The sequence below is a fragment of the Simochromis diagramma genome, unplaced genomic scaffold, assembly GCF_900408965.1.
Source record: "Simochromis diagramma unplaced genomic scaffold, fSimDia1.1 OVJJ01000481.1, whole genome shotgun sequence".
NCBI classification, from domain to species: domain Eukaryota; kingdom Metazoa; phylum Chordata; class Actinopteri; order Cichliformes; family Cichlidae; genus Simochromis; species Simochromis diagramma.
The window spans coordinates 2,692,944-2,716,906 of NW_024386898.1; the positions used below are offsets into that span (position 1 = coordinate 2,692,944).

The following is a 23,963-nucleotide window of genomic DNA, read 5'->3' on the forward strand; positions in this document are numbered from 1 at the left end:
TAGTAATGCTGATGGCTTACCCACCTGTGGTGATAGCCCTGATCAATCGACCATTTCTTGTAAACCTGGTGAGGCTTTTGTCAGAAATGTGGTAATTAATCAAAATGCTACAAGTGAGTATTTATCTATTCATATCATTACTGAACTGCAATAATTTGAATAATGGACACAGTGTGACATCTTCAAGCTAAAAATTTATAGAAAATAAGCAAAGATAGACGAAATCTGTTGTTTGTTTTGTTAGAAATCTTTTAATTTAATTTTGGGGAAACATGAAATGTCTAACTGGATAAAATCATGAAATCACGCAACAAAGACAAAGCATGTCTTTAGGCATTCATCAGTGCCATAACTGAGGAAAATAGGTAAATGTGACAGTATATTTCTTGTTTGGTAAGATACAGACATACTAAAATATTATCATTGATCTTTTGTAAGTTGTCTTTGCATGTGGGATACTGATTAGTTCAATCCTGGCATGCTTTTAAAGATTATATCAGATAAAAGATGCTGTCTTTACCACATTCTAATATTCTGTCTGCCTTAGACCTTTAATTTTGCTACATAGTTCTATTGTACAGTACAGTATGCTAGTGTAAAAGAGAACAAGAGTAAATCAGGATGTGACAAAATGTTAGATGTATTTTTGCATTCCTGCATCATACAAGCAGATCCAATATTCAGTATGAAGAGAATGTGGTTAGTGCAATAAATAAACCTGATTGGAACACGCAGAATTGATAGTTCAAACTTTGTTTTTATCAGATTTCATACGTTTTACTTTCAGTTGGAATAGATCGGCACTAACAAGATAACAAGATACATTTTAATCTATCTTGTTATCTTGTTTATAAATGCACAGCCAAAAAAGAACATCAGCCACTCTGTGAAACTATATTTCACTATGTCAGGCAGCAGTGTGTGTGTGTGTGTGTGTGTGTGTGTGTGTGTGTGTGTGTGTGTGTGTGTGTAGGTGTGTGTGTGTGTGTGTGTGTGTGTAGGTGTGTGTGTGTGTGTGTGTGTGTGGATTGTCAGCAGGAGTGTGCTACAGCCTCCTTTGGTTTGCCCGCCACTTCCCATTTACTGTATCTATCAGCCTACTGTGGTGACACGCAGTCACATACACTCAGACACCAAAACATACACAGAAGTCAAACATTTTAGGCTTGCTCTGTCTCACTTGTTTTCTCTCTTCCTCGCTCACATATGCACACGCTCGCTCACACCAGCGCATTGGACTCGACTACAATTTAATTTGCTCTGGAAGAGATGGGATAGAGCATCAAATTATACCTAACGAGGAAAATCAATCACCTAGGGTGCAGATAAGCCGAAAGCTAGTCAACTCTGATTGATTCAGGCGCAGCAGCCGCCAGGGTGGAATTTGACAGATAACTGTGAGTCAAGTGGATAGAAAAGAAGGTAGAGAATAAAGAGAAACAGACTTGCGGAGGGGAGAGGAGAGGAGAGGAGCAAAATCATAAGTCGTAGTAATTGGTGGAGCAGGAAGAAAACAGTCAGGAGAGGAATACAGCACTTGAAAGGAGAGATAGCAGGAATATTTAGCAGCAGGTCTGTTTATCCATTCTAGGGATGGCGTGTTTGCTTCTGCCTGTGTTCCAGCAGCAAGCAGAGAAGAGAGCACTGCAAGCGTGTTGCTGCACGCAGGTGGGGTGACGACCCAGACACCTGGCATGTGATAAGAGGTCTCTCTGTAGGTTAGCAACCAACATTTTACCACCACCAATATCAGCGTTCGCTCAGGGGAGGCTTCCAGACACCTAACATATCTGGGCTAAGATTGCTTATTGCAAATGGGGGAATGGCTCCGAGACGGTTTTAATTTACTAGATTCGCCGTAGATGCTGCATTCGAAAGCACTTACCAGAATCGGCGCATTAGCAGCCCCAGCTCACTGTTAAGTCATCATCATGCAACAAAACAAAAGACATCAAAAAGAGCTTAAAAAGCAAAGTGTCACATGGAAAAAATATAAAGAGAAAATGCAGAAAACGTATTCCGGGGCATTTTAAACTCTACCAGTCTTGCATTGTTACTCTGCTGTGATAGAGCCACGAGTACATCAATTGCAAGGAGTAAAGCCCACGAGGTGTTTTTTGTCTTGCAGTTTTTTATTGCTTTTTTGATCTTTTAAACCTGCATGTCATTGCCGATACACACAAACTCATTCACACTCCACTACACCTGCTCTGTAATCTCACTCCTTCCATGTGTAAGGGATTATAGGCAGACATTTCTTTTCTTAGACTATGACACAAGTGGTAGTTACCTCTCTGCCTGTCGCTGCCTTCATATCCTCTTCTACTTGGCTAGCATCTTTAAAAACTTTTTGCTGCTGGAGCTTGTCACTAAACTTTGTGGCAGTTGCATCTGACAGGATGCTTTTATTGGGGGCTTCTAAAGGCAGAAGCAAATGGACGGGCAATTACGTTTATGGGCAGTTTGAGGTGACATCCCTGCATATTGGATGGTCTTTTAAATAGGAGTCATCAGCCACAATGGTTCTCCCACAGACGAAAACAAAAACAAGGGGGCTATTTCAACTGGCAGCATAATGCCAATTGACCACGCCACCCGTCTTCCTCTGTCTGCCACAATGGCTACATGATTGGCTGCCCTGAAGCTTTATACATCAAGACAGGAAGGACCTAGAGATGGGGTTTTTTCTCCCGCTCAAGAAAGCCACAGGTATTTCAGAGATGTGATGTCACTGGTTTATATTTACCCATAATGCATCTGCACGTGGGGATTTATCTGAGGAAAAAGAAGTAGAGAAGGAAAAGATGAGTTGGGTTTTTTTTTTTCCCTCCATTATTCCAAATTTCATATATATACTTTTTCATTACACATAACTGCAATGACACAAAACATAGTATTTCTAAATCAGTCTTCATGTTCACATAATCTACATAATCATAAACATTGTGCTGGCAACTTACGCTGCAGTGAGCTAGAAAGCAAACACAAACGAATGTAGCTGGATTGAGGTAGATAGTCATGGTTGTCACCAGGGATCACATCAACCCCTTTTCCTCTCTCATAAAACACACAATGTGCGCAAAGCATATGGTTTTCTTCTCTGGCTAGGTATTCATGCAGTCTGACTTACTCTTAGAGCTCTGTGGGAAATAAATGGGGAATAAATTCTGTGTATCACTTAAACTGTGACCCAAGTTTTACAGACGGAGAAGTGATGAATCTGTGGTATGGGCTATGATTTGATTCTTATGTCTGATCACAGTTGGACCTTTCAGTCTTACTGTTATTAATATTCTGGCTTGTCACTTTGTTCTTTTTGTACAAAGTGCACTCCTCCACGCCAAATGCATCCTGAAGGAATTTTCGAGTTGGCTTGTTCCGTCTCGATTTAACATTTTCTTCACTGGTGCATTGTTTGGTGTGCCTTTTTATAACTGCTTCATTATGAGCGTTCAACATATTTCACAGTTGTTCTCAGAAAAGAAACATCCTGCTCAAGACTGACAATAAAAAAGCTGCTGCCTACATGCTGATCCTGGTTTTGAAGATCATTTATTATTGTTAATTAAATACAACTCAAAATTAAAACTAGGTGTGTGTGTGTGTGTGGGGGGGGGGGGGGGGGGGGGAACCTTCAAGAAAAGAAATGAACTAACTGAAATAATATTGTGTGCTCAGAAAACTAACTAATAAAATACCAGAAATATGAAATATGTTCATATCAAAGTGACCCTGTTGAGGCTGTATTTGTATTTGGCTATGTAGATTTATATATGATATATGATATATGATCATAATAACCGGAAAAAACTAATTAGAAAATATAAAACTCTAATAATCTATTATTTTAAAATACGAACACAAACATGTGACATATTAAAAGAAATGTTTGGAATAAAATAAGATAAGATAAGATAAGAAAACCTTTATTAGTCCCACCCATGGGAAATTTGTTGTGTTACAGCAGAAAGTGGACAGTGCAAAGTTACAGTAGCAAAAATTAAGAAAAACACTGGAATAGGATAAGATAAGAAGAATAAGATACTATATACAACAGAATAAAATACAGCGTTGTCAGAAAAAGAGAATAACCCTTCCACATCATTCATGCATTTGTACAGGTATAAATTACAAGTATCTCGTGTCCTGTCATCAGCGATACATTAATCTTTAGTATAGCTGCAATTTTATCATTTTACCAGCAAAGACAGAGAAATATTTAAATGAAAACACATGAATATCATACAGTTATTACACTGTTGTTAGTACATGTTATTACCTAACACTACTAGACTATGTGCAGGCTTTTGATATACATCATTCTAGGTACAGCAGCCATAAATGCGTGAAAAATATGTATGCTGTCTATCTATCCTGTCGAGATAGATAGACATGTTTTTTTCCCCTATAATTAAATGTGATTTCTTTTGACTTGCTAAATATACAGTACCATGTATCGTATACTGCACATTTCTCACTCATAGGTTAGACTCAGTATATATTGCCACCTGACTGTGCTCCATCTTTTAAAAACACAATTTTCTTGCTGTTATTCTATCCTCTCTCTTATCCTTCCTATGGCAGGGGGTGAACAGCATGTTCCAAGTGTTTCTGACAGGAAACAATTCAGAATACTTCACCATCTCCCCCACAGCGGTGCAAGGGCGTGCCGACATCAGGATGAGGGTTGCCATGCCGCTGGACTACGAACAGATTCGCAGCTTCAGTTTTTCAGTGAGTTTTTCAACTTAGTTTGAGTAGTTGTGCCCTGTAGATTTACCTGAGAAACCTGCATCACCCCAACAAAGCATAGCTGTTGGTTTTTTTGATAATATCTATTAAAAAGCCTAAAGTAGCTTAAAGATTTATAATCAATGGAAATGAACTGTGGACCAAGCCAGAGCTGTGAAAAAGAAAATCCGAATGTAACTTCATTATGTTTCTTGAAAAGTGTTTTGATTTGTTTGGACACAAGGCACAGTTAGACTGGAGCAATATCTCTTTCTAAACAGCACCGAGTTGTTTGAACAGTGAAATTGCTATTTTGTCACCTCAGTTTAACCCCGAGTTGTTTATAGAATCAGAGTAGCACACTGTAAATCTTAAATTATTTCAGTAGCAAATTCAGATTACACTTTTTAGAATGCAACCAACAGCCTCCATGCATAATAATCTGTTGTTTTTTCCTTTAATCATTCTTTATATCTGAGGAAACATTCATGTGTCTGTGTGTATTCATTGCTTCTGTTCCTTGCTCTCTCTTTCTCAGCTTTATGCAAATGAATCCATTTCGGATCATGTGGGATTTGCTCGCGTCTTTATTGAACTAATCAATGAGAATGATAACCGCCCCATCTTCAGCAGACCCCTCTACAACATCAGCCTCCCTGAAAACACACCACCTGGTACATCGCTGCTGCGCATCCTGGTGAGTTTCTAAGTGAACCGCTGTGTGGTGTTTACACAGCTGAGAACGTGATAAATTACTCACAGAGTGGGGATTTATTCCTGGAGAGAAACTTAACATGGCTCCAAACAGATTACAATAAAACCTGGCTTGTACTAGTAACTTTTACAGGGCTTGCTTTATTGGGGATGAAATCTTGAAGTGTTTGTTTAGCCCACGTGACCCGGTACTCTCTTGAGACTTTCCCGTACGAGTAAGGATTTAATGTGACCCAAGCAAGGCAGTGCCTGAAACTGAAAAATACAAATGAAAAACGCAGTTACCTTCTCATCTACTATACTGGGCCACAGTTAACCAAATTACTGACAGCACAGTGGTTTAGGGAGAGAACAGTAGTGTGGTTAGTCCATATCATTGTTTGGGCCAGATAAAATTATCTTCAGAATTCAGATTTAAAGTTTCATATTACGCTAAACTTCTTTGATCTGTAACAAATTGAAGCATATTGTAGAAATGCCAGTTCTAATTGGATTGTTGTTATCAGAGGAGGTTAAGGTGTATTGCTTTTCATATTGTATTGAAATTACAGATGTCAATAATAATGGCATGACTCCATACAAAATAATGCAATTTAAGAATTGAGTTTAGGATATTTTTTTTATCATATGTTGCATTATTTATTTCCTCCATGTCTATCATTGTTATGTAGTTTCACATATCTTGAAGTAGCTTTGTAGCTGCTCCACCTCATGATCTCAGGGTCCCACCATTTAGCACCTGCAGCCACTGCTTTAATCAGATGAGGAAACAAAAAAACAAAAGCACCTCTGACTGTCTCCTCATAAGTCTGCATTATTATTCATTACTAGTCATCGCTGTGATGAACGCCCACAATCCACTAGAAACATGTGCCAAAAACCACAGTGTGAAAATCAATAGTGTTTATAGACCAGTTGTTCATGAAACGGAGATTGCAGGGCCGTCTAATACCCAATAAGTATAGCTGGTGTTGGCCTCGTGCTGGAGCATGTGGTTTGCCTTGGAATCCTGATATCTGGCTGTGGGGAGTGAGTGGACTGTAAACAGAATGAAATGTGACGGTTTCAGTGAGGAATATACACTGGCATGACTGACAGAACTCGTATACCCTGTTAGATAAAGGTTTCGATTGTCTGACCTGTTATCAAACACACACAAAACTGCACTGATATAGACATTAGTCCTCTGAGATTGAGACGTAACATGCATTTTAAAGAGGCGTTTAATATAGTACACATTTCTAGGTGGGTTTTGAGACTGAGAAATAACAGACACATACACACCTACAGGGTACAGTATATGCAGTATTTAATATTAAAGCTGTGGAGCTTATACTTTTGACGTCAGATGAAAGTCCATGACTGTCTGTACTCTTTGACCTTCTTTGGTCTTCACATGGTGCTTGGAAAGTATTTTCTGTTTCAGTTGGGATTCTTTCTTTTTTCTGCACTATGAAATTTTCTTTGCAAAGATGCAGATGGCGTCTCCTGTCTCTACAGAAATGAAAGAGCACTTGTCTCTGGCATAAGAGGAATCCATTTGGTGCAGGTGTCCAACTCCAGGAAAAGGCAAACAGCTCCAGACTTGAATATTCCCACTGACATGTTGCAGCTCCTCTAAAATCTCTTGTCATCTATACGCCTTCATGTTTAGAGACTTCTACACATAGTCTGATGTCAGTAATACTACTTGATGGCCATTACAGTGCTTTTGCTGACTGGAATCGTGTTTTCTTCATCTTGCAAATTCTGTATCTGTGGTGAAGTTTCTGCTCTTTTGCTCTGTGGGGCCAAGGCTAAGTGATAACTTTCCACTTGCTTTATTAATGATAATGCCACCTAGGTTTTAAAGAGCCGGGGAAATCTTGTTTCTAAGTTATTAGTTTTTGTTTTGATTCCACAAGGGAAGGCAATGCAACCTAGCCCAAGGACAGAGACTGGAGCAAGGATGTGTTTGGAAAAAAAACACATTTTAATTTCCCTTTCGATAATAAAAGGAAAACAATCTGTAAATAGAAGGTAACCTGACTCGATAAAAGTCAATAAAAGTGACTAAAAAGAGTAAAACAGTTGAGCATTAAAATACTAAAGGAAAAGAAACTTAACTTGTCAAAAAAACTTTATTCATAAGATATACACCGGTACATTAAAACAAATGAAATAAAATAAACTACACCAGCCTGACAAACATGCTGTTACAGCATAGTCCAGTCTGTGTTACTCTATCCAAGATTTCAGATCAAAGCATGATCCTTTCCCATCCCCATATCAAACAGCCTGCCACAGACAGCAAACACACCTCTTCCCTCAACACCGTGCCTCCCTCCTGATACTACAACACTGGGCAGTGCTGTTGGTAAAACAGAGCTGCTGCAAACAACTCTGATACCAACACAGCTCCTTCTAATCCCGAATGCCCCTCTGGAACTCCTGCTATCCCGACACTAGTCCAGCTGCTTCACAAAGAGTTGAAACAGGTTACTAACAGAGGTGTGCGAAGCTCTGGGCTCTGCCCTTTGGCTCCTTGTGGGACCAGATTTGACTATAGCATCTAGCTTTGAGTCTCGTTATGGTCGGTTAGTAATGGCAAGGTGTTTGTGGTAGCACATCTTCTACTTTGGCATCTTACGCTGGCATTCCCCATGTTCCTCTGCTTTAGGCTACTTATAATATCTCTGGGTATTGATCAGATCTCCCACCTATATCTCCATATTGCAGCTACTAAATGTTCCTCAGTGACCTGCCCCAGGCTGAAATCTTTGGCAGCTTTCTCTCACACTCTTCATTTAGGTCAATTTTACAGTCATTAAATCTGGCAGGTTATTAAAACTACACATATATCAATTAAAATCAAGACATCTAAAAACAAATAAAACCAACAACAAGCAGAAAAAAAAGCTAAAACGCTACAAGCACAAAATAAACAGGCAAAGCACATTAACCCAAATATTCTACCTTGTGACATCCCCCACCCCTTTAATGGTGGTATTTCCTAACACCTTAACCTTCATCAGCAGCTGCGCACCCTATCCCAGGTGGGGGGTTGCTCTAAGGCCACGTCCACACATAGATTTGAAAATGGCGTTTTCAAAACGCTCGGCGTCCACACTAGCGTTTTCAGTCATTTTCACGGAGTTGTGCGTCCACATTCCAGTACTGCGCATGCGTGAAACGCAAGAAGATTCGACCTGCCTCATTTCTGTCTGCCGTTTATTAGTGATGTGCGATACCACTGATTTCCTTTCTGATCCGATACCAAGTAAAATTCAGGGTGGTATCGACAAAAATGTAATGTTTCATTGTATTTCATAATACAATATTGTGGCATGCAGAAGAATCTTAACAAAGAAGCTCACAGAGAGATTGAGCTTGCTGTTCAACCCCAAACTGGTAGGGGGAGCTCTTTATTAAAACACTTGCCGTTGCTACAATGTGCCTCAGGGGTCAACAACAGCACAACAGAACTCACTCATGGTACAGCACTCTCTCTACAAAACAACAACTGTCAGTGACTTCATAATAATGTAACCATAAACAATAAAACAAAAACATCTAAACAGCAGCACATGTCCCAAGGCATGATGGGAGAGAACTAGCTGCTCCCCCAACATGCCACACAGCCCCCACCTGAGTGGTTAGCTGTCCCCAGCAACCAGCATGTCCATAGCAAAGTCTCTGAGGTGTTGGGGAAGGCGACGGCGTCGTTGAGGACGTTCCGTGGGTCCCCCAGCCATCTCTGAGGCCAGCTCTGAGGCCCAGCCGTCTCTGAGGCCAGGATCCTCCCTGGGTGGACTCAAGGGCTGATAGGGTGCCAGGCGATCACGATGGAGTACGACCACCCTGTTCCAGCCACACCCTGTAGACCACATCGGACAGCCTCTCCAGAACAGTGCAGGGTCCAACCCACTGGCTCATCAGTTTGGGGGAAAGCCCTTTTTTCCTTTCCGGGCTGTAGACCCACACATGCTGACCTGGCGAGAGTCCTTCCCCCTTGCAACAGCTATCAGAAGTTCGCTTCTGCTGGGAGCCTGCGTCTTGGAGAGCCTGCCTGGTCAACTGGTGCACCTCCCATAGCCGGGCCGGGAGGTTGTGGAGGTAGTCCAACCCGGGGTCCCCGCACACTGGTCAGGGACTGCATAATAGGCCTCAGGCCACTTAGTGAAGTAGTCCATGGCAACCAGGATGTAGCGCTTCCCCTGGTCAGTGGTGGGGAAGGGTCCCAGGATGTCCACTCCGACCCACTCCATGGGAGCCCCCACCTGATACTGCTGCAAGGGGGCATGAGAGCGTTGGGAAGGCCCTTTCTGAGACGTGCAGGCATCACAGATGGATATGGAGCTCTACATCCTGGCGACACCTGGGCCAGTAGAACCGAGACCGAAGTCGCCGCAGAGTCTTGGTAACTCCAAAGTGTCCTGCCCCCGCCACACCATGGACCAGCTGGAGGACCCTGGACTGCAACTGTTGAGGTACCAAGAGCTGGAAGACCTCACTGTGACCCCCGGGAGCCTGCCAGCGGCGATAGAGGAGGCCGTTCCGGCTTGTGAGGTTAGCCCATTGGGAGTAGAAAGCCTTGGTCTTGAGGTCCAGTGCAGATACTCCTGGCCATGATGGTCTCTGACCGGCCCCAATCCAACACTGAACCTGTGAAAGGGCAGGGTCTTGGTTCTGGTCATGTTGCAGCTGTTGGGGATCCATGGCCTCCAGACCCTCAGTGTGCCCTGCAGCGGACTGGACCTGAAGACTGCTACAGTGCCCACCTTGAACAGAGTCATTCTCATGGCCACCCTGTGGTGACGCTATCACTAAAGTCATGCACTCCTGGTCCTCCAGGCATTGGCAGTACCTGCACTGTTCTTCCTCACAAGGGCGTCGGGAGAGGGCATCTGCATTGGTGTGGAGACATCCCGCCCGGTAACGAACCTCAAAGTGGTAATCTTGCAACGTCTCCAACCACCGGGCTAGCTGTCCCTCCGGTTCTTTAAAGCTGAGCAGCCAAGTGAGGGATGCATGGTCTATGCACAGGAGGAACTTATTCCCGTAGAGGTAGGGTCTGAAATGGCAGAGGCCCAGGATGGTGGTCAGCAGCTCTCGACGGGTGACACAATAGTTCCTCTCTGGTCTGCTGAGGGAACGGCTGTAGTAGGAGATGACCCGCTCTCCCTCAGGGCCTTCCAAGCGACAGTACAGCCCCCACGCCCGTGTTGCTGGCATCGGTGTCCACGACAAAAGGAAGATGCAGGTCTGGGTAGGCTAGCACCGGTTCCTCAACCAGTGCAGATCGGAGCCAATCAAATGCCACAGCGCAGTCCTCACTCCAGTGGAACTCTCGGCCCTCCTGTGTGAGCCAGTGCAGGGGGCTTGCAATGGTAGCAAAGTCCTTGACAAAACGCCGGTAGTATGATGCCAGGCCAAGGAAGCTCCGCAACTCAGCAGTATTGCCTGGAATGGGCCAGTCCTTCACAGCAGCCGCCTTCGCAGGATCAGTGGAAACCCCTGCTCTGCTGACAACGTGACCCAACGTGACAACGTGTCTCATTTCGGAAGAGGTGGCACTTTTTGAGGTGGAGACGAAGGCCAGCCTGGCGGATAGCATGGAAAACAGCAGTCAGGTTAGCCAAAGCTTTCTCGACGTCTGTTGCTTGGACAAGGAGGTCATCCAGGTAGACCACACAGCGGTCATGGGGAATGTAGAACCCTCTCCATTAGGCGCTCGAATGTGGCTGGGGCATTGCAGAGGCCAAAGGGCATCACCTTAAACTGCCATAGTCCCTGGCCAATAGAGAAAGCAGTCTTTGGGCGGGCCTCTGGCGTCAGCTCCACCTGCCAGTAGCCACTGCGCAAATTGAGGGAATTGAACCAGCAGGACCCAGCAATGTCATCAAGGGCATCGTCAATCCAGGGCAATGGGTAGGAGTCCTTGCATGTGATGCTGTTGAGTAGACGATAGTCGACATAAAAACCGCCAGGTACCATCCTTTTTCCGAAACAGTACGGCCAGGGCTGCCCAGGGGCTGTCTGAGGGTTCGATGATGCCCACCTCTGCCATTTCCCTGATCTTCTGCTCTGCTGCAGCACGCTTGGCAAGGGGAAGGCGACGAGGGCAGAGGCAGATGGGCCGTGCATCCCCAGTGTCAATGTCATGTTGTACCAGCCTGATTTGCATGCAGTCCTCATCTTTGGCTGCAAAGATGTCGGCAAACAAGTCGAGTATCTTCCACAGCTGCCGTTGCTGATCAGCCTGGAGACCCTCGCAGCTCCTCTGGTATAAGTCCTCGACAGCTTGCTTGGTCTCTGTGGACAGTTGCTGTACTGCTGGTGAAGGAGAGGTCCTTTCCACCGCCAGCGGCGACAGGTCCTCAGGCTTCCTGACACTGGCTGAAAAAGTGGAGGCAGGCAGCGGGACTTCCTTGGTGGTGTGGAGCTTCACAGCCTCCGTGCCCAGGTAAAGGATTCCTCTGGACACGTACCCTGTGGCCTCCCATTTGGCCAGCAGGTCCAGACCAATGATGCATTGGTCCTGGATGCCGGCTAGCCAGAACTGGTGGTCCACAGTGCAGTTAGCAACAGTCACCAGGAGGGATCTTTCCCACTTAACTTTGGCACGCTCCCCCGTGACTGTGGTGATGTGGAGCTGAGTAGGCTGCCAACCCTGCAGTCTTGGGCTGTCAGTACCAGGGAGGACTCCTGCCTGTACCAAAGAAAGCATAGATCCAGTTTCTATCAGGGCTCTACAGGTGGTGCCAGCAAGGTCACAGTCCAGATACAGTCCCCGTGTCTGGCCAGCCAGCCAACCCGCAAGTGTGATTCGGAGGACAGATTGGTGGTGGGGGGCAGTTCCTCCATTGTGCCACCCCGCCTTAGTTTAACGGCAGCTGGGGTGCCAGGCCTCATGGGCTCGGTGCTGGACAGTAGCGTGCGATGTGGCCTGGTTCTCCACACCGATGGCAGTTGTCCCTGGATTAGCCACCTGCTGGCCTATTCCCTCGCCAAGATCGCCAGGGTGGTGTGATGGTGGTTTGGAGGGCCGTCTCCTCCTGGTTGCTCCTTTTGTACTCCGTTTGACACACTCGGTGATTTGTGCCAGGGCTGCGTGCACCTGAGCTGAGCACATGCTCCACTCTTTCTGCCTCAGTTAGAGCTGCTGCCAGGGTTTCCGGTGCATGCAGACGGATGTGCTCTTGTAGTCGTTTTGGCTGGAGACCCCAAACGAAAGCCTGGAGAGCAAGCTCTTCTTGTGCTGCAGCATCAAAAGCAGGGTACCGTCTTCGTGCGTAAAGACGAAGGTCAGCAGCATAGGCACCCAGACTCTCCTCTTGTCTCCGTGGGCAGCTGGCAAGTTTATCTCGGGCATCATCTGCATGTGTACGGAGGCCAAGCCTGCTCCACATTGCTCTGGCAACAGCAGGCCAACTTAAACGCTCTTCTGGCTGAAGATCTGTGCGGATCTGCAGGGCCCTGCCTTCCAAGGTGAGGGCAACCTGGACAGCTGTCTCCTCTATTGACCATCCATTTAGCTGAGCAGCCAGCTGTACCTGGATAAGATAGGTCTCTGGAGGTGCCTCCCCATTATAGCGTGGCAGCTTCATGCTCCCCCAGACAGGAGCCCCTGGTGGCAGTGTACTTGGTCCAGGAGGCAGTTGGCGTTGTCCCCCTCAGCTGCCAGCAATGAGGGTGTGCTGCTCCCAGGCATCACCCTGAGTGGAGGCTGGCTGGCTGCTCGTTGTCTTGGAGCCTGCAGCATGCCTTTGCAGCTCCGACAGCTTCCCAGTGGGCAGGGGTGTGAGGCTCCATCTGGTAAGCCCAACAGATCTTCCCCTGGCTGGTTTGCTGCTGCCTGGGGCTCTCCCCACTTCTTTGGTTGTGCTCCATTCACTGCTTCCAGGCAGGTGATAAGCTCCTCAGTCTTCCTCAGCTCCTCTTCCTCTTTCAAAATAGTGGCCATGCTCTTGGAAGCCCTCTTTTGACACCTATGTGGCATGCAGAGTAATCTTAACAAAGAAGCTCACAGAGAGATTGAGCTTGCTGTTCAACCCCAAACTGGTAGGGGGAGCTCTATATTAAAACACTTGCCATTGCTACAATGTGCCTCAGGGGTCAACAACAGCACAACAGAACTCACTCAGGGTACAGCACTCTCTCTACAAAACAACAACTGTCAGTGACTCTGCACCACAGCGTAAACACAACATTCAAGATAACAGTTAAAAGTAACGTAACCATAAACAATAAAACAAGAACATCTAAACAGCAGCACATGTCCCAAGGCATGTTGGGAGAGAACTAGCTGCTCCCCCAACACGCCACAATATATAATTGTATTATGTAATTGTAGTAATACTATAAGGATATGGCTTCATAATGATTACAGGACATCAGACTACTGTACAGAATAATCATATAGAAATAAAAAAAAAAACTTGAAGTTGTGCGCTGTTTGAACACGTTGCCTGCCTGCAGCATTAAAGGACTCCGCGAGAGATGCCTGTCTCGCCCTAGCAGCACCTGTCCTCCTCCTCTTCACTTCGCCTCAACATAAGCTCATCATATTCTGTGATATGATTTACTCTGAGGTGTTTGACGAGGTTATTGGCGTTGCCACAACACCTCACTGTCTTGCCACATGTATCGGAAACCACGTCTTGGCTGTTTGTGGAGGTAAAATACATCAACACATGACTCAGTTTACGCTCAGCCATTGTTGTGAGTGTACATGCCAGGGGCTGCAACACATTTATACAGCCGTATTTCACTTGTGACTATGAAAGGCGTAAGAGGAAGTAGTTCCTTCAAATTTAGAAGATCCGAATGATATAGTTTCTTTCCACTGTGTTCCTGTTAATGAAAAACTACAAATTTACCCCAAAGTACTAAAATATCGATATTTTAATATGAGAATCGATTCTAGAACATAAATTACTGGTATCGGAAGAATCAATATTTCAGTATCGATCCGCACACCACTTTTGTTTATTTACTTTCCGGCTCATTGAAACGTCACTGCAAAATGTTGAGGAAAAGCACCGAGTTTTTGTAAATGGACTAACAATGAGGTGGAATTGTTGCTGCGAGTAACACAAAAGTACAAAGTTGCAAAAGTGAGTGAGAATTAAGGAATTTGAAGAAAAGCTATCTGAAGCTTGTACAAACTGATATTAATCTTTAATAGGGCTGTCAAAATTGAGAGCAAACAAAACTGCTGTATAATGCCCACTGCTATCTTTGTTTAATTGGTCACATGACTGCATCACATGACCAAAATACATCATCGTTTTCAAAAGTCTCCGTTTTCGCTGCCCACACTGCGACGTGAAAGCACCGTCTTCAAATGTATTCGTTTTCAAGAGCGTTTTCAAAACGCTGCATTTTCCTTCGGGGAAAACGTCATCCCAGTGTGGATGGGAGGCCAAAACTGAGAGAAAACGTGTGGACATAGCCTAAGTTTGGGCCAGTGAAATGCTGAGGTTCTCGTACCGTCTCTACGAGCTACAAAGGAGGAAGTCGTCCAGAAATAATAAAATGTGGCCTGCCTCAGACATCTGCTGTTAAGGCTCAGCCACGGGGACAACACAGAATTTCTATTTCTGTTCATCAGCTACACTCCCAGGCCTCTGGTAGAGGACCCGAGCTTGAAGGATAAACCGCCCGCAGGGGCGTGCTGGGTGTTTATATATATATATATATATATATATGATTTTTATTTTATTTATTAGTTATTAGTTTATTAGTTTTTGTTTTGGGTCCACAGGGGAGAGCAGCGCAACCTAGCCCAAGGACAGAGATGGGAGCACCAATATTAACTAAAGAATTTATTTTATTTTCCCCCACAATAATACACGAACAACAATCTGTATAAAGAATGTATTTAAAGTCCAAAGGGAAACAACAATTTTTTTTTTTTAAAAAGATACATTTTTATATTAATACAATGAAATGAAATTAAACTACACCAGTCTAAGGAGCAAGATGTTACTACACAATCCAGTCTTTATTACTGTGTTCAAGACTTTAGACCAACTGGCCGTTCCCAAAGCTCAATCCTTTCCAGTTCCCATATCAAACAGCTGAGCCACAGCCAGCAAGTAGTCCTCTGTGGTGCTATGGTTATGTCGGAAATATAAGGAGGCCCAGACGGTTCTGGGTAATGTTATTTTTGTTGTACTAGGGACTAAAGTTGTGCACAATGATGGATGCTTGTGCCAGGATACTGGATCTCTATGATTTCCCATGAGTTTAAATGGTAAGGAAACATGGTGTGACAAGTGGGATAGTATATACCGGCGTTTGGAAAAGCCTGGGTGAGATCGCAGACAATGGAGTTAGAGCAGCTGCAGGGCGTGGATAAGGCCCCGTTTCCAGGCCAAGTGTGACACTCGGCTAAAGCCACCAGAGCCTTTTGACTTCAGCAAACATTAGAAATGGGTGAAATGGAATAGATAGTTTGAGTGCTTTCAGCAAGCTAGTAATCTCCACACAACATCAGAAGACAACCAGGTAAACATTCACTCATGTACTGCATGGGTGATGAAGCGGACGCCAAGAGGAGGGGCTGAACTTGTCTGTCAGTATGCTACGGTGAGAGATGGACTCCACAGCTTTTTCATTGGCAAAGCAAATGTGGTATATGAAAAATCATCCTTTAACTTGAGAAAACAAGGAGAAAATGAAACTGTGGACTCATCTGTTACTGATTTATATTCTTTAGCAGAACGCTGCAATTATGTTGCATGTTTCATGATGAGCTAATCAAAGACAGGCTGGTTCTAGGATATACAGATATACACGTGCGTGGGATACTGTGGGAAAAAGAGAGACATGCTTGTTAAATAGAGTTATGAGCAGAGACAAACATCTTCACGAGAAGAAGAAACTCAATAAGAGGGGGGGAAAGCCCAGCCAGTAACATGTATAGACTAGTAGACTGTCTAAATGCTAGAAATGTGGAAAAGTCCCTCAGACCCCAAAAGTGGAGTGTCCAGCAAACTGTTCGATCTGCCATTATAAAAGAGTGTGTGCCTCATCAAGAGGTTCAGGAAGAAGACAACATATTCCTTGGCATCTGCACTGTTCTCTGCTCAGCATACCTGCTGTTGAGGTGCTAGGCCTGGTAGCTCGAGTAGTTAGTGTCAGCCTAGAGACGCTGAACAACAAATATTTGAAGGTGTGCAATGGTCTTGGTCTGAGGTAGCACCTATTTACCGTCAAACTGAAACCCAGTGCTATGCTGTTCTCTTTAAAGACCCCACAATGGATTCCCTTATCACTAACTCTGAAAGCCAAGAAAGACCTAGAGTGAATGGAGAAGACTGGAGTAAGGAGAGTTGATGAACCACTGGATAGCAGTATGATGGTGGTGTCTAAAAAGACAAGTGATCCTTACATATGTGTTGACTTCACTAAGCTCACTGAGTCTTGACTGTAACATGGGTCTTTTGTAAATCCCTCTAGCTAAAGAGTTTGCTAAACCAACAACCTTTATGACATCACTTGGCCCCTATTCTAAAAAAGCATGATGTCAGAGGTTGTTGTAGGTCTGGATTGATTAATGTGTCACATAAATGATGTTGTGATTTTAGAGTGTCCACGGGAAGATTCTTGTATAATATATTGGCACAGGCATGAAGAGGGCATACAGTGGGGCAAAAAAGTATTTAGTCAGCCACCGATTGTGCAAGTTCCCCCACTTAAAATGATGACAGAGGTCAGTAATTTGCACCAGAGGTACACTTCAACTGTGAGAGACAGAATGTGAAAGAAAAATCCATGAATTCACATGGTAGGATTTGTAAAGAATTTATTCGTAAATTAGGGTGGAAAATAAGTATTTGGTCACCTCAAACAAGGAAAATCTCTGGCTCTCACTGACCTGTAACGTCCCCTGTAAGAAGCTTTTCTGTCCCCCACTCGTTACCTGTATGAATGGCACCTGTTTGAACTCATCATCTGTATAAAAGACACCTGTCCACAGCCTCAAACAGTCAGACTCCAAACTCCGCCATGGCCAAGACCAAAGAGCTTTCGAAGGACACCAGGAAAAGTATTGTAGACCTGCACCAGACTGGGAAGAGTGAATCTACAATAGGCAAGCAGCTTGGTGTGAAAAAATCAACTGTGGGAGCAATCATCAGAAAATGGAAGACATACAAGACCACTGATAATCTCCCTCGATCTGGGGCTCCACGCAAGATCTCATCCCGTGGGGTCAAAATGATCATGAGAACGGTGAGCAAAGATCCCAGAACCACACGGGGGGACCTGGTGAATGACCTGTAGAGAGCTGGGACCAAAGTAACAAAGGTCACCATCAGTAACACACTACAACGGCAGGGAATCAAATCCCGCAGTGCCAGACGTGTTCCGCTGCTGAAGCCAGTGCATGTCCAGGCCCGTCTGAAGTTTGCCAGAGAGCACATGGATGATACAGCAGAGGATTGGGAGAATGTCATGTGGTCAGATGAAACCAAAGTAGAACTTTTTGGTATAAACTCAACTCGTCGTGTTTGGAGGAAGAAGAATACTGAGTTGCATCCCAAGAACACCATACCTACTGTGAAGCATGGGGGTGGAAACATCATGCTATGGGGCTGTTTTTCTGCCAAGGGGACAGGACGACTGATCCGTGTTAAGGACAGAATGAATGGGGCCATGTATCGTGAGATTTTGAGCCAAAACCTCCTTCCATCAGTGAGAACTTTGAAGATGAAACGAGGCTGGGTCTTCCAACATGACAATGATCCAAAACACACCGCCCGGGCAACAAAGGAGTGGCTCCGTAAGAAGCATTTGAAAGTCCTGGAGTGGCCTAGCCAGTCTCCAGACCTCAACCCCATAGAAAATCTGTGGCGGGAGTTGAAAGTCCGTGTTGCTCGGCGACAGCCCCAAAACATCACTGCTCTCGAGAAGATCTGCATGGAGGAATGGGCCAAAATACCAGCTACTGTGTGTGCAAACCTGGTAAAGACCTATAGTAAACGTTTGACCTCTGTTATTGCCAACAAAGGTTATGTTACAAAGTATTGAGTTGTATTTTTGTTATTGACCAAATACTTATTTTCCACCCTGATTTACGAATAAATTCTTTACAAATCCTACCATGTGGATTCATGGATTTTTCTTTCACATTCTGTCTCTCACAGTTGAAGTGTACCTCTGGTGCAAATTACTGACCTCTGTCATCATTTTAGGTGGGGGAACTTGCACAATCGGTGGCTGACTAAATACTTTTTTGCCCCACTGTATCTGGTCATTGCTGTAAGTTTAAGAAACACAGTCCTCAATGGTCTACATAAGGAACATCTATGAGTAGCCAAATTCAGGGCACGTGCAGTGGAGCATATGACAGTCTAGCTTGAGTCAGCAACTGAATGAACTAGTTTTGAAAATAAAACTTGCACTGAGGAGCATGCTAACCACAGAGACCCACTGCTCCCAGCAGATCACCCGGAGAGACCCTGCCAAGACCTGGAGGCAGATCTGTTTACACTGAAAGGGAAAATGTACTTGCTGGGAGTGGTACAGCAGATTGCCTTTCACAACTAACTGGAAATACTGCAAAATCTAAGATACTGTCATAACAGGCTATGTTTGGAAAAATATAGCAATCCACAGAACCTAAAAATCTCCTGCCACATTCTTTCTGCTAGACATGCTATGACATCAAATGCAGAGACCCTGGTTCCATGTACTGAAGGGTCAGAGCTTGACCCTTTGGGGCCTGTAGGTTTTTTTGTGGTTGTTCCATTGAACAGGTGTGTTTGCTGTGCATCCTCTTGGGATCTGGGACAGCTAAGGTTACTCGGGTCGTTGGTTTGGATGCTTTTGTGTTCTGCAACACTTTCCTAAGCAGTTCTAGAGTGCCTTGTCCAGCATTAGGGAGGCTAGGGATTCAAACACTGTGTTAGGTGGAGTGAGCATAAGTAAAATGAATCTCTTGCACTAAGGTTTCCCAGCAGACCATTGGATTGTAGCAGAATGACCAGGAATTAGTCCCCTCACCTGTTACTGTTTTTCCCCTGTGATTTATGGCTGGTCAATGTATATATGCATGGAATATAGACACATCAATCTCCCTGAACACCCTCAAGGTCAACACAAGATGCCTAAAACCAAAGTCCTTATTTATTTTTGGCTCTTCTCTATTTTCTCTTCTGTAAGACTCATATTAATAATCTGTTTGTATAGATTTGTTTACCTATGTGGGTTTGTCATAATGTAGTTAATTAGTAATTTAGACAGTAAGTTAGAGTGGTTGTGATCCAGTGAAAAACACAGATAGTGTTTATTTTCATGCTGCAGTCGGAGCAAACAAGCTTCGTCTGCCTCGCGTGTGTTTGTGTGAATGATAACATATTTATTTTGGCTCTGGCAGTGCATGTATTTATAAAATAAGCGATAATGTCCAAAGTGAGGCACAAGAAGATGTTAAATCCATCAAGCTGTTGTTTCTGGTTCGTAATGTTCAAAGAAAAAATAAAGGGGAGAAAGGATAAATAAGCTCATGATCCTTTTGTAAAATGTAATGAATCATATGTCTTTAAATGAATATTCTGTTCTGGCCATAAATTTTAAAGTGCAGGAATTCAAAAGTGGCCTAGGCTATATTCATCTTATGCTAGAACACTTCAAATTCCACTCAAGTCGGTCTGTACCAGGTAAAATAATAACCTACCTTGTCTATCACCTGACTGTTAAGGTCAAATTATCCTGATCCCCAAGCACAGAAAATCATGCTGAGATGGAACATTAGTTGTGAATAAATTAATTCATAAAGACCTTTGCTAGTGTTTCACTTATTACATTTTTACTTAACATTGATATTTTATAGCTCTATGCAACTGTGCTGTTAATTGTTGCTGGACTTGTTTATACAGCAGTTGTATTGTCATTTTTCTGATACTCTGCATACCTGTCTCAGTCTTTACCAGCAGTTGCTGGAGTTGTACCCCTGGTATCACAGTATAACCAGACTCGACTGAACTCACAGTGCTCCCTGTCAGGTGGCTGTAAAATGCAACAGATGGTGGTCAAATTATGTTTTTGTACCAAACAGAAGGATAACTCCTTCATTCTTAATCAGTGTACCCTGGTGGGCCGTCTTCAAAATGCAGCCGCAAACACACAGGCACACATACTTACACACTGTGCTAGAAACTACTGAACACACATATAGGTAAATAAGTGTTTGACAAGATTATTTACTGCATTGTTGGTTTGCATTATTCCCCTCTTGGTCAGAACCAAGTAAGTGGTTTCTCCTTATTTCCAAACTTTAAGATAAAATGAGGTAATCACGTATTAGAATATGTGAAAATTAGTACATATGTGAAAAAATAAATAATATGATACCTTTATGTTTTTATATCAGCACATGATTAAAAAAATTGTTTGGGTCTTACCACGTTCAAAAATTACTTAAATAGAGCCGTAGATGAACAACATGACATGTTACAATGTCATTATTTATTTAACAAAAACTAAGCCAAAATGCAGAAGCAGTGTGTGAAAAACTAATTACACCCTAGTAGCAGCAATAACTTGGAGTAATCACTTTCTTTTAATACTTTATTAGGCTCACATTGTTGTGGAGGAATTCTTTCTCACTCTTCTTTGCCACGTTGCTTCAGTTTATTAAGTTTCGTGGGCATTCGTTTATGCACACTTTCCTTGAGGTAGAGGTCTGGACTTTGACTGGGCCATTGCAGCACCTTGATTCTGTTTTTTTTTTTTTCTTTCTTTTTTTCCACCCAGTGGCTCTGTTGTAGATTTGCTGCTAAACTTGGGATCATTGACATGTTGCGTGAAGTCATTTCATCCAAGCTTTAACTGTCGGACAGATGGCCTCAGATTTGATACTAGGGTACTGTGGTATACAGAGGTGTATGTGGTTATCTCGGTGACTGGAAGGTTCCCAGGTTGCCTCTCCATTTTTGTTTAATGGTTGTTAAATAAGTAATGACCCAGTTTAATATGTCATGTGTTGTTATTCATCTGAACGTGTATTTAACTAATTTTAAGACCTGGTAAGGACCAACTGAGTTTACACGTGGTCATCATCTCATTGGCCAGGCCTCGTTGGTCAGGCAGGCGGTGTGGACACGCAAAGTTTTGAATGCAATAACTCGAGAACCAGGCGACATAGGATTTTGAAATTGATACCATAGGTGTGTCTACTAGGAGGCTGTTGGGTACCTGCAGTGTAGTGCAGTTTTGTTATCATGTATATCATAGATATACCTTAAAATAATCATGTTAAGTGATACACCAACATTATGCCCACTTGCCTAATGTAGCGCTGGTCCCCAGTTTGCTGCTAAACCTACTCTGACTCATCAAGGCACAGACTCCACGAGACCCCTGAAGTTGTGTTGTGCTGTCTGGCACCAAGATGTTAGCAACAGATCCTGTAAGTCCAAATGGATCGGACATGTTCGTCCAGCCCAGCTATTCTGTTTCCATAAAAAGGAGCACTAATGTTTACGTAGGTGGTAATGTCAAAAAGTCTCAAGGTAATATTTAAATGGATGTCAGGGCCCAAGGTTTCCCAGCAGACCATTGCTCAATGGTCCAGTTCACGCTACCTGAATGGCTTGCCTTCTTCCCATAATGCAGCCTGGTGCCAGGTGTTCCCTAGTAACACACACGCACCCAGCCATTCCCTAGATGTAAAAAAAAAAAACATGACTCAGGCGAGGCCACCTTCTTCCATTGCTCTGTTGTCCAGTTCAGATGCTCATGTGCTCACTCTTGATGCTTTCAACACGGGAACCCCGACTGGTCTGTGGCATGGCAGCCCCATAAACAACAAACTGTGGTACACTGTTTGTTGTGTACTGTCAGAATGGACACTGTATAGTGTTAGCAATCTGAGCTACAGTAGCTTGTCTGTTGGGTTGAATCCCCTGGTTCACCCTTCGCTCCCCATGTACACAAATGAGCCTTGGCCGCCCATGAACCTGTGGCTCATCCATCAGTGTTTTGTCATTGGACTACTTTAGATAGATACTGACTACAGCAGACTGGGAACATCCCACAAGAGCTGCAGTTTTGGAGATGCTCTGACCAAGTTGTGAAGCCATTACTATTTGACTTACTACTTGTGCTTTTGTTTTCCTGCTTTTAAAGGATCAACTTTGAGGACAAAATGTTCATTAGCTCACTAATATATCCCACCCACTAATAGGTGCCATGATGAAGAGATAATCAGTGTTATTCACTTCACCTCTAAGTGGCCATAGTGTGATACCTGATTGGTGTATCAGCCCTTACATAATTTTAAGGAACATCATAAATGTCCGAAAAATTCACTGATCCATACAGTCTTTGTATTTGTATCTACCTGAATATGTGCCCGCCTAGGGACTCAACAATAATAATGTTAACCTGGCTTTAAGCATCATTTAAGCTTTTTAGAAAGCTCTTGTCATTACCGATGACAGCAATGAGGTAATATCATTATACTGAAAAGAAGAAAAGCTTTTTTTTAGACAATCATGATGCCTGGATTAGTATCGGAGTTGAATCTGCTCTTTTATTGGTCAAAAAAAGACTCATTCAGTTTGAAAACATTTTTGCTATTGCAATAAAGTGAGAAATTACCCTCTGTAATGCTGTAGGACAGTCTGGATCTGCCATGTAGGAACAACAATAACAGGGAGGATCGTCCAGTTAAGATTCATCCCCTACTTTTTTACTACATAGAGACTGATAGTAGTTTCTCTCTTGCTTGTTGTGTTGTTGTGCTTCCTAAGAATGAAAATGTTTTTGTATCTGTGTAGCATATTAATACTGTGCTGAAAGTGGCTTGTATGTAAAGAGGGCGGGTAATTCTTTATACCTATGCTAATTGAATTTATGCATGTTGGTTCCTAGTTGTTTAAAAAAAGGTAAAGAAGTGCCAAACAGCCAATCTGAAATGCTTTTTTTGGGTTAATATTCATAGCTCATCTGATCAGAGCTTGTGCACAATGTTAGTAAATGCATTACTCAGTGTCCGCTCCTGCATCCCCGTGGACACTTATGCTTAACATACCAGCGCGCACTGATACACAGACACAAACACACACACACATACGCAAAAGCAGCGGCTCTTTAATATTTATGGTCTGCAGCATTACTTATCATTATAAATATTTATTGTGATTTACTCTTTTGTCTGGGTCTTTTTCTCTCTCTCTGTTCTTCTGTCTGTTCCTTACCCTGGGGAAACCAAGCAGCTGCTCGTATCAGTGAATCACTGTGATTTTTTTTCCTCTCCTTGGGTTTCAGAAAATCAGCCTTTTTCATTTCTTATTTATCGTATGCCTTCAGTTCTTGTTGTTTTTTCCTCTTTTTCTGTTTTACCATTAGATTGCTAATGGTTTTCAGGTGTTGCTCTGATTCGCTCTGTGATTCTTTGCCCATTTCTGCTTGGATGACGTTCTCTAGTGCTCGTGCTTTCTATCCACCGAGCACTGAAAATATGCACATTATGCATACTGGAGTTTGCCTTCCCCCTTCTCCCCTCGTATAGTTGGTATTAG

The 23,963-nt window shown here is 43.6% G+C and overlaps 1 protein-coding gene across 1 annotated transcript in view; it reads left to right on the plus strand.

Moving 5' to 3' along the window:
- cdh23 (cadherin-related 23) overlaps positions 1–23,963 on the plus strand; it is a 187,079-nt gene that overhangs the window by 97,028 nt on the left and 66,088 nt on the right. Inside the window, exons 12-13 of the mRNA XM_040034470.1 lie at positions 4,585–4,734; positions 5,270–5,428. Of these exons, the coding sequence (XP_039890404.1) occupies positions 4,585–4,734; positions 5,270–5,428 (309 nt within the window). The remainder of the gene's footprint in view (positions 1–4,584; positions 4,735–5,269; positions 5,429–23,963) is intronic.